At 37.2% G+C, this 12411-nt stretch overlaps 1 protein-coding gene across 1 annotated transcript in view; it reads right to left on the reverse strand.

Annotated features, from left to right (window-relative positions):
* Window positions 1-5296: 5296 nt before the first annotated feature.
* LOC128855552 (paired box pox-meso protein) overlaps window positions 5297-12411 on the reverse strand; it is a 102401-nt gene continuing 95286 nt past the window's right edge. Inside the window, exon 2 of the mRNA XM_054090549.1 lies at window positions 5297-7209. Within this exon, the coding sequence (XP_053946524.1) occupies window positions 6128-7209 (1082 nt within the window). The 3' untranslated portion in view covers window positions 5297-6127. The remainder of the gene's footprint in view (window positions 7210-12411) is intronic.

The raw sequence follows: 12411 nt of genomic DNA on the forward strand, positions 1-12411 counted from the left end.
AAGTTGAAATAATTGGCATTTATTTTTTAAAGATAATCCCTTTCAAATGTTGCCCACAACTGCGCCGTAATTCGGTCATTCGTTAACGCCAACTTTGAATTACTCGCTGGAGGACCTCGGTCGTCAGGCTCGTCTTTGAAGAAATATGGATAATTCCTCTAACCCATAAGCCACACCAAACGCTTGTTTTCAAAGGATGTAATGGCTGTTAGTTGGCTCTTGAATGGCTTCGGGTCGCTGTTCAGCCCAAATACCGTAATTTTGCTTATTGACATAGCCATCAAGCCGAAAATGGGCCTCATCGCTGAATACCACAAGTTTGTCTGACCGCACGTTGAACTCTTTTCACAGAGCGTTGAATTTCGTGATGCAATTGTACGATTTTTAAACTTTGCTGGGGAGCAAGTCTTTCCATGATGAAATGTCAATGAATACTGAAAAAAATTATATACATATCGCACCCTAAATACAAAAGGGTCACAACTCAAAATTTTCCACACTCGAGCTTGACTTGTTTACAGTAGCACAGAAAACAAACTATGTGACATATCACGCTGAAATTTGCCATGTAAGCCAGTCCTACTAAAAAACAAAAAATTTATTTTTGCCATATGTCATCCGCGGACCGTTTTATTGATAACGTCTCGTTCATATTTGAGCAGAAGTACATTTTGAGTTGTGACCCTTTTGTATTTAGGGTGCGATATATTTAGTTTGACAGTAGTCACGTGCGATCGGCCAAAAATATCCTATTGGCAAAAAGTACCTCCAATTTGATCATAAAGAGTGATAGAAATATTTGAATGCACAAGCTGGCGCAAAATTAATCACCCAATCGGAAGATTTAGTAAATTATACAAACGGGACCGAATGTCAATCATATTTGACACTTGTGAATTAGGTAGCTGCAGTAGTATACAAAGAGGCAAGCAGTGCAGCGCGTAAGGGTCAAAATAAAGATGTCCATCACTAAAAATCATTTTGTGCTTTTAATAAAGAAGTTATTCAAAAACGAAATAGGATGATTAATTTTGCGCCACCTTGTACATACATACTTATATACAATGTGAAGTCCAAAATAAACGTATTGTGCCTTGGAAGTTACATCCTTTGCTGACTTCCAGTGAAAGCTTGGTGACATTCGGTTCAGTGGAAGCGAAGTTATTGCGTCTAAAGTGTCAGTATGTTTGTGTCATCGCTACAAAAATGAGTTTCGAACAAAAAAAATATTTAAAACGTTTACCGAAACATTTGAATAGATGAAAAAAGTTTATGGCGATGATTGTCTATCTCGTGCCAGAGTTCATGAGTGGTTTATACGTTGCAGAGATGGTTGTGAGGACATAAATGACAATGAACAGTCAGTAATCACCGAAAACTCCATCGAAATTGTTCGTAAATTTATCAAATATGAACCGAAAACATCGTTGAACTTCGAATCGGAGTTGAATATCTCCAAAACATCGATTCATCGCATTTTAACTGATCATTTGGGCTTACGAAAGGTCTGTGCGCGTTTCATTCCGCAAAAGTTAACTGAGGACCAAAAATTTTTCTGAACTCAACATTCGAAAGACCTCATTAAAGAGGTGGGAAAAGGCGAGAACTTCCTTTACAACATTGTAACGGGTGAAGAAACGTGGTGTTTTCAACATGCATCTGAAACTAAACATCAAAGTGTCGAATGGAAGGCCCCAGACGAGCCACCACCCAAAAAATTGCGTTTGGAGAAGTTAAAAATCAGTTCGATGCTCTTTTGTTTTCACGATTCCAAGAGAGTTGTCCGCAAGGAGTTCGTGCCACGGGCCAAACCGTCAATGCAATTTTCCATCATGGCGTTTTGAAACGTTTGTTGCCTCGCAATCGTCGAATTCGCCTGAATAAAGGTAAGGAGGAAGCTGGCGCTTAGTGCATGATAACGCACCATCTCATCGATCGACTCTTGGGACTGATTTTTTGACTGGAAATCGCATTTTAACCATTAATCACTCACCGTATTCGCCTGATATGGCTCCCTGTGACTTCTATATATACCTATATATATAATTGGCGCGTGCACCCTCTTTGGGTGTTTGGCCGAGCTCCTCCTCCTATTTGTGGCGTGCGTCCTGATGTGTTCCACAAATGGAGGGACCTACAGTTTTAAGCCGACTCCGAACGGCAGATATTTTTCTATGAGGAGGTTTTTTCATGGCAAAAATACACTCGGAGGTTTGCCATTGACTGCCGAGGGGTCCCTGTGACTTCTACCTATTCGGAAAATTGCATTTGGCTAAGAAAGGAAAACGTTTTGCGTGCGCAGAGGCCACCCAAAAGACTTGTACCGACATCCTAAAGGACATTCCGGTCAATGACCTGAAGGACTTTTCGAGAAACGTTTAGATCGCGCAAAACAGTGTATCGAGACCAAAGGGACTATTTTGAATAAATAAACTCGAAGTTATCAGAACAAAGCTCTTGTCGTCTCTATTTTAGCTCGGTCTTGTTTATTTTGGACTTCACCTAGTATTATGCGTGTGCAGCTTAGTTTTTCGTAATAAGTTTTCTTGACTTTCGTTTTAATAAAGGTACAAATTGACTTTAAAAGTATTTGAAAATGGATTAAGAAGAAATTTAAAATTACTCCCTAAAGAAGAAGCGAAATATTACCTACCTTTTTGAAAAATAATTGTATTTATTAAACTATTAATGAATAATACGAATTTGTAATTTATTACTTTTTTATATGTAATCATGATCTTATTAAAATATAAATAAAAATAAATATGTTTTAGCAACTATTTTACATAATTATATAAATACATATAATTACACAATGCATACAGGTATGTATGTATGTATGCATATGTCCGTATGTATGTATAATATACTTTAGTGCTATGTTTCTTGATAAGCTGCTAATTATGGAAAATGAAATATAGTCGCCGCGTGTTGCCAAAAATCGTTTCCCCTAAATCTCTACTTACAATAAATTTTTTATTAACATTTTTACACACGCAAATAAATGGAGCGATTCATTGCTTAGTCACCTTCCTAAGCAGCCTTCACAAGACAAACAGTATTTCCTATTATGCGTACATATGTATGTGTGTACACTGACTTATGGCAAACAGAGTATAATTTCGAAACTCCTCGAATCCGCTTGCAAGCGCTTATAAGTGCAAGAACTTCTTGCTTTTAGGTGCCCTCAAACGGATGCGATACTAATCGTGCGGTATAAAATTGTATTTGATGCTTTAATGACAAAAGGCAAAAACCGTCAAACTGATGCGGTACAGAGGCATATGACCCAAATATCTTATAATTTCGAATTATCCTGTGCGAAATAATATTTATTTGAATTTGAATAGTTGGCGTTGGAATCATGAAGCTCAGATAATGAATTGATAATATTTTTTTTAAGCAAATGCAACTCAACAATGAAATTGCCACTCATACCGTCCGGTCAGTTATGCCTGTTGCGATATACACGCAGTGGATAACTTTAATATTTGTTTTTTTTTTTTTATATGGTCCTAAATTTGAATTATATAAAAACCAAATTGCCGTTTCCTTTGGATGAAATACACCCCCAAACCATCACATGCCACCGCCGGTAAAACACCGTCGGTTTGAGGTGCTGTGGTTTCAGCGCTTCACTAGGATTCCGCCGAACCATGACTTTCCCGAATAAGTTAAACTTCCTCCCATCGAGGAAAATTACATAATTTCTTCATGTTTCATTAGGTTTTATGTGCTCGATAGCAGAATTCAGACGCAGCTTTTTGGTTCGTTCGTTTATATAGGTCATTATAACCCTCTGATTTTAGTACACGACGAATGATTTGGGGATGTTTATAGTTTTTATAGAAAAGATATGATTAAGGAAATATATTTGAGTTATTAAGGCAGAATTTGAAACAGTCATGCATTATGCCTAGTTTTAAACTGCACCAATGCGTAATGACCCTACGCATAAAGCCCATCTTTTACGCGAATGGCTGCTGCATAATTGCCCAAAAGTTACGCCACCCCTTCCCAATCACCACATCTACTAAACCCTGTAGAAAGCTTGTGCAACGAGTTGGAGCGGGGCGTGCGGCAGAGGCCAATGTCTTCTCCTAGGGAACTAAAAGAAAGTTTGCAGGAAGAATGGACGAAGATCGGGCCAAATTACACGCAAAAAATATTTAAAAACGTGCCAAAACGTTTGTCCGATGTTATTAGAAACAAGGCCAGCGAATACTTGGAGACGACTGCTGGAGCCAGAAACCCGCGCCATGCAGCTTAGCTGGAGTGAAGTTAAGAGATTGGCGCAAAACAGACCCGAATGACAGAAACTCGTTGTGGTCCTATTTTCCACACTGGAACTCGAGGAATTTAAGGTGATTAATAGAAAAAAATGAATTCAGTACTAAATATAAATTCTTTTAATTTTAAGCATTTTTGTGTAATTATTTTGTTGCCATATTGAAAAATTGAATATTAATGTTGACTATTTTGTGTTTTCTTGTGCTATTTTATTTATGGCAATTAATTTATTTCTAAAAAAATCGTGTAAAAATATAATTAGATGGAAAAACTAAAAAAACTCTTTCTAGAGTTCATTTAAGAATTTATTTTTTTATTGAAAAAAATCTTTTTAGAGCCCACTTAAGAATTTATTTCGTGCTTACATAATTTAATTTATTGAATAATAATAAGAAATAAATTTTTAAACGACTAGGGCAAAATGTACCGAGGCTCAGAGACTTATCCTGAGCCTAATTTAAAAATCTCACTCTATTTGCTCTATTATATTCAAGAAAAATTTATAAAATATTGAAAATCGTGTTAAAACAAAACAATTCGTGTAAAAAAATATTTTTTTATTTTCATTTTAACCTGTGTTAAATGAAATTCGTGTAATTTTATTCAAGAATAATTCAAATTTATAAATAAAATACCGAATATTAATGAAAAAATATTTTTTTTTTAATTTCATTAAAAACAATTCAAATTTAGGACCAAAAATAAAAACCGAATATTAATGAAAAAATAATTTTTTTTTCAAATTTCATTTAAAAAAATTCAAATTTAAGTCCATAAAATAAAAAACGAATATTAATGCATAAATATAAACAATTCAAATTTAGGACCATAAAATAAAAAACGAATATTATTGAAAAAATATTTTTTTTTTTCAAATTTCATTTAAAAACAATTCAAACTTAGGACTATAAAATAAAAAAACCAAATATTATGAAACATTTTTTTTTTCAAATTTCATTTAAAAACAATTCAAATTTAGGACTATAAAATAAAAAACCGAGTATTATGAAACATTTTTTTTTTAAATTTCATTTAAAAAAATTCAAATTTAGGACCGTAAAATAAAAAACCGAATATTAATGAAAAATTAATTTTTTTTCAAATTTTATTTAAAAAAATTCAAATTTAGGACTATATAATAAAAAACCGAATATTTAAGTTACCCACTGTATGTAGTTTTTGGCCGCAGCCTACCCAAGCTGTTCCAGCGCTCGCGCATACCACAATGGTTTTGCATTGATCGCATATCGTAAATTTTTCTACCGCACCGGTAGTGTGGCATTTGTTTGAGCTCTTATTTAACCTTTATCTTGAACGGTTGTCCTGCATACATAAATATAAAAGTAATTAATGAGACTAAAAGATTTTAGCTTAATGCAATGAATTCTTATTTGATAAATATTCTCACAACATATTTTTAGGCGCACTAGTTATGACTTCTAAGACTTGCAGTTGCGTGGTTATTTAGTGTTAAGAACCCACCCACCTATAAGTATCACCCACCTATTACAATGCAATTTCCCACATTAGGAATGCAGTTACATTTATATTTAATCAATTTGCATTTCTCTCAATAAATTGACATCTAAGCTTTGATCGTCATATCACCAATGTACTTACATATATACATATATTTACAATTAATACATATAAATCCATACTATTGAGCAAATATAATTGATTGCTTATAAACTAAAATAAAATTCACTGATGATTCATTCCTTAATCTCCATCCAGTATAAGAAAACTGTGATATGAGACAACTTTCGCATTGTTGTCGTTCCCGTTGCTTCTGTGTCTTTTGTTTTCACAATTGACTGCCCTTTTAGCGCAGTTCTCATAATCCCGTCGCGCCTGCCGCCATCATACCACCATGGTGATGATGATGATGCATGCCAGTATTTTGGAAATACATGTAGTAGTTGTAGGGCTGTTGTGACGCCGCAGCCGCCGCCACTGCGACTTGTGTGGCTGCCGCCGCGCTGTTCGCCATGCCATCACAATCTTCGCCACCTATTAGCTGTTGCGCACCCGCACCCATTGCACCACCCACCGGTGAAGGGTTCATAGGCAGTGCGGTTGGTAGCGCACCCATTGTGTTGCCCACCTGACAGCTGGCACGCAACGCCACCGCCTGATGATGTGCCAAAATGTCGCTTACAGAGTGCGATGATGGCCAACAGTGTGCAGCAGCCGCTGCAGCTGCAGCCGTACGCAACTGATGAGTAGTTTGGGTGGACTGTGGTGGTGACGGACTGCCACAAGATACGGCTGTCTTCATGCTGTACGCGCTATATGGTTGATAAATGGAATTGTAGAGATGAGGATGCGCGTGTACCGCAGCTGCGGCGGCGGCGTGTTGATGATGTGCTGCTGTGGCCGCTACAGCCGAAACACCTGCATTGTGCGCTGACGTGTGATGGTGCGCATGGGTGTGTGTGTGAGTATGATGGTGTGGTGAAGAGTTTGTGTTATTTGTCGCCACCATAGCGGCGCTATGATGATGATGTCCGATGGTGCCGAGCTTGTTGCGCAATATTCGTGAAATGGAGCTGACGCTGGGCACATTCGTCTTATCACAGATTCCTTCGGTAAGTAAACGATCGCGGATCTCCCAAGCGAATATGCCGGGATCGCGTTGTTTGAGTTCCCGTATGTAGTTTACTACTTTTGGGGTAGTGACGCGCGGCTTTGAACCGCCTATAGCGCCTGGTAGAATGGAGCCTGTTTCATGGTAGCGCGCCAATATCTTCGAGACGCAACCGTGGCTGACGCGCAGTTGGCGGGAAATGTCGCAGGGTCGTATGCCGAGTCGCGCTAATTCAACAATACGCATGCGCGTCGCATTCGGCAGAGGGCGACCGTTCACAAATACTCCACCAAGTTGATTCACTTCGCCGTACTGTGGGCACTGATTTTCTGCAAATGGAAAAAAACGAAAAAAATAGTTCGACGATTAAAATTTTGCAAGCAAGCGGGTGCACATATGTATGTGAGTGTGTGTGCAAATGTGTAATACGTAAGAAAATTAAATACTTATAAACATACAAATATACATATTTAAGGAAGTACTACATAGTAAAACTGAATGGTGCAGATGGATAAAGCGCCTGCCCTGTGGTGTTGTTTTTTCCCCCCTTCAACTTTTTTGTAGTTCATGTTGTTGTTCATTAGAAATATGCATTTATGGATATTTGCACTGTTTTGCAGTAGAGGGATAATTAGTTGTTCAACTTCTGTTGGAAATGCAGGCGGCAGTTTTTTGCCGCGGCTTAGTTCCGAGAATTGCGGATGTGTGTAAATTGGCCGATAATAGATTGACTTTGCCGCGAAGGCACGCGTTGTTTTACTGGAGCATGTTCGCTGGCATTTTCCAGAGTTGTTAGCCACTTAAGCCCATTTGGACGATTTGCGGGCACACATTTGTGTACATATATGTATGTAAGCACGTAAGCGCTGTAGTAGCGAGTAGGCAGTGAACAGATGTTCAAAAGAATTTTTTTCTGTTGCATTAGAAATTTATTTTCTTCTACTTTACACAACATACTTAAGTGTTGTTGTTTTCAGTACGAAAAACGTACATTGAACATGTTACGAGGGTTACCATACATATTCTGGGATCTAGCTGCAAATTTTGTATATTTGTAAATCTTTGCACCTCTCTTTAATTCCAACTTGTGGAAATCGCATCATTCGGCCGATTGATAGATCAGAACCGAACGTTCGGTAAGGCCTCGGCCGTTCGGTTTTTGGAAATGAAATTCTTTCACATTAGATACCACTGTAATCACTAGATTTAGTAGAAAATTTGAAATTACCATTACGGCTTTTATTTTTAGTGGAAAGAGTTTTTATTATCATTAGCATTTGGTGAATAACACTGTGTCCCACTTCACGCAGTGATATTAGATTAAAAATAAACTACACTATTTTTCGTTGTAGTGGTACTAGAAGATACGATTTTTTTGTAAATTTTATATTTGTTCTAAAGGGTGATCTTTTAAGAGCTATAGGAAAGTTTTTCAAAAAAAAAAAACACGTAAAATTCAGAAAAATGCATGAAATTTTTATTTCAATCGATAGAACAGTCCACATAATTTAATGTTTGAAGATTTATGCAAATGTTGACCGCGACTGCGCTTCAAATGGTCCATCCGGTTAGTCCAATTTTGGCATACTCTTTCCAATGTTTCGTCCGGTATCTCACGTTAATTGCGTTAATTGAAGCAGGCTTCTCTGAATAGACATGAGCTTTTCCATAGCCCCACAAAAAATAATCTAAAGGCGTTATATCGCACGATCTGGGTGGCCAATTGACAGGTCCCGAAAGTGAAATAAAATGTTCACCGAACTCGCCTCTCGACAAGTCCATTGTTACGCGTGTTGTGTGGCATGTGGCACCGTCTTGCTGAAACCACATGTCATGCAAGTCAAGCTCTTGCATTTTGGGCAAGAAAAAGTTGGATATCATTTCACGGTAGCGCTCACCATTCACAGTTACGTTACGATTCGCAGAATCTTTGAAGAAGTACGGTCCAATGATACCTCCAACCCATAAACCGCACCAAACTGTGACCTTTTCTGGATTCATTGGTAGCTCTTGCAATTCTTCTGGCTGATATTCAATATCTTCTTCTTCAATATCGACAATTCTGCTTATTTACGTACCCATTGATCCAAAAATGAGCTTCGTCGCTGAACACAATTTTTCGATAAAAAAGTGGATCTTCGGCCAACAGCCCATTCACCAAAAATTCTGCGTTGCGGTAGGTCGTTCCGCTTCAATTCTTGCATCAGCTGTATTTTGAAAGGCTTCACATCTAAATCAATTGCTGCGAACGGGTGCGATATTTTCTTCAGCTCGCACTCTACGTAAGCGTGTTGGTGGTTTGATGTCCAATAATGAAAATTTAGTTCTAAATTCAGTCACCATAACTCGAATAGCCGCTTCGGTGAGTCGATTAAACTGACCATAAGATGGAAGAAGCGCGCGATAAACTTTCTTAACGGAACACGCATTTTTATAATAAAATTCAATGATTTGCAAGCGTTGTTCGTTTGTAAGACGATTCATGGTTAAATTATAGACCAAACTGAAGATGTTTGACAGTGGAACAAAACACGAAACGTGCGTCAGCTGTTTAAACCAACTGTTTAAAAAGATAATAGCTAAAAAGTCACCCGTTAAAAGGTCAGTCATCAGATTCAAATAAGTTTATTTTTTCCTTGTCTGCAAAAAGTGCCGTCCTCCAAAATGTTGGTGTTCTATTTAGATGGTCCCGCACAAATTGCAATCTCTTAGTTCTATTCCCTGCACTTACGAAAGGTTTATTATGGGCTATTCTACCATTTAAATTTGTTACCATCAGTATTTTTCATACAGTTTCTTAATGGCAAGTCTTACCTCCATCCTTTTTGGCTATTCCAGTTAACTTTGGTGCGCTCGTTGCTGGATTTTCCTTCACTTGGCGCACTAGCCACTGACAATTTTTCTCTGTGGAAAATTTTTTTAGGGCCTGTCGTCTCTTATTTACCACACGATTTTCATGCATAAGGCGTTCAATAATGTGCTGAACTGTTGAAGAACTTAAATGTATAATTGTAGCTATTTTGCGATGCGACATTCATTTTTATAAATGCTCTAAAACTAACTCAGGTTTTTCTATCGAAATGCGCGCTCCCATGATTGAAAAAACAAGCGTACAAAAAATTTGGATAGGTCACACATTGAGAAAACTACCAGATAGCATCACGAGAATGGCACTGGACTTAAACCCGCATGGGAGCAGGGGTCGCGGTCGACCAAAAACACTTGGAAAAAAGTCGAAACATAAAATTAAATGTTGCTTAGGTCTCACTCTACAAACTCTCGCATATTTAAAATATTATTTCATATCAATTAGAATCTATATGCCCCAAGGCGAATCTATTAAAGGTGGTGTTGGTAAATCAGCTGATTTGTATTTTTCTTTCGCCGTGTCCATGTGGCTGTCAGCCCAGAATGAAACAAGGCAAATTCATTATTTGTTTTCTACTTTGACAATGAAACGTACAAAACATTGTTGTTGATCTAGTGCCACCACCTTTAATGAATATTCCTTGATACGCCCTATGCTTTTCATTTTAAATCTATGTTTAATGTGACTACTAAATCTGTTTATAATGACTATTGGAACAATTTGAAAATTAAAACCTATCAGGACTTATTCTATGAATCTGGGAAATTTTATTTCGTATTTTTTAGTGCATTTGCAGAAACGTGGAATATTAAATTTTTTGATCTGATTTTTACTTATACTTAGATTTGATTGCTTGCCACCGCACCCTCGTATTGGAAGCACGATTTTGATTCTGCGAACCACGTGAATATTGTGAGATAAGTAATTTGCAGCCGGAATAAGTTTTCAATTCTTTCAAAAACCGCATACTTAGTTATTAAGACTTCAGGCACTTAAAAAACCAATTCGCTCAAACAATAAACAATAAACAAGTGCCAAGTAGCACTCCCATGAAAAATCGTATATACATACATATTTACATACTTATTAAGTGTTATCGCCTTCTGAAGTACTAAAAAATTTCTAGACCAAAGCGTCAAAGAATAAAAACTAATAACAACAAAGAGTCTAGCGAGTGTATCGACCTCGTTTTCATTCATAAAAACATTTCGCAATATTTAAACAAATGTGTAACACTATGAATATTCCACATGTTAGTCAGTACGGAAATTAATCGATGCAAGCAGGTTGGAGGAAGGAAAGCTAGCCATTGCTTAATTGGTTTCGATGAGTTACGGGCTTGAAAAGCATCGACATTTGTTTATATCGCCATAAATTATTTGTTTTTGTTAACAACAAAACTGATAGGGTTTGAAGTCGTCATTGTGCCACTGAAGGTGGTAGACCAGACGATTGACTTTACACAAGCGGGATACATATTCGTATGCACATATACATGCATGTCTGTATGTTTGCATAAGCAATATCACTTACTGGCTCTAGAGAAATTCCTGATGTATGTCGGACGGTAACAAACCTTGCGTTAGACCAGCCCATTTGGGAAGGGTATTAGTCCATACTAACTGCACAATAAATAATCTCTATACCCGCTTGTTTTTTTTAACCATGGGAGCGCGAACTTCAATAGTAAAACATGAGTTAGTTTTGGAGTATTTCAAAAAATGAATGTTGCATCGTAAAATAGGTGAAATTGGACATTTAAGTTCGTTAACAGTTCAGCACAGTTGAACGCCTTATGCATGAAAATCGTGTGGTAAATAAGGACGACCGGCCACAAACACAACTCTCGCAGAGAAAAAGTGTCAATGGCTAGTGCGCCAAGTGAAGGAAAATCCAGCAACGAACGCACCAAAGTTAACTGAAATGGCCGAAAAGGATTGAGGTAAGACTTGTCATCCAGCAACTGCTCGAAAATACTGAAAGAAACAAATTTAAATGGTAGAATAACCCATAATAAACCTTTCGTAAGTGCAGGGAATAGAACTAAGAGATTGCAGTTTGCGCGTGACCATCTAAATAGAACACCAACATTTTGGAGGACTGCACTTTTTGCAGGCGAGGTAAAAATAAACTTTGGATTGGACCAGATGGCAGATCTTTTATATGGCGCGAGGTCAATACGGAGCTCAAAACCAAAATTCTGCGATTTACTATAAAACACGGCGGTGGCAATGTTATGGTTTGTGATCGAACACTGAAGAAAACTGTTTATTTAAAAATTCTGCAAGAAAATTTGCTTCAAAGCGCTAGAAAATTACAAATTGAAGGTGAATTTCGCTTTTATCAAATTAACGTCCCTAAGCTCAAGTCGCAAATAATACAAAAATGGTTAATATATAAAATGTGCCCACGTTGTTGAAACTGCTGCACAATCACTGGATTTGCAAGTCATCGAAAATTTGTGGCCGGTTTGGAAGACAAATATAAGGAAATATGACATCCACAACAAAACTGATCATGAAAAGGCGATACTTGAAGAGTGGAAAGAAATTAGCTCAGAATACACAAAAAAAATTGGTTGATTCTATGCGAAGTAGATTTAAAGCTGTATACATATACACAATGTATGTATGTGTATATATTTTCCGTAGCTTTTAGATGG

Source organism: Anastrepha ludens, chromosome 2, assembly GCF_028408465.1.
Source record: "Anastrepha ludens isolate Willacy chromosome 2, idAnaLude1.1, whole genome shotgun sequence".
Lineage (NCBI taxonomy): Eukaryota > Metazoa > Arthropoda > Insecta > Diptera > Tephritidae > Anastrepha > Anastrepha ludens.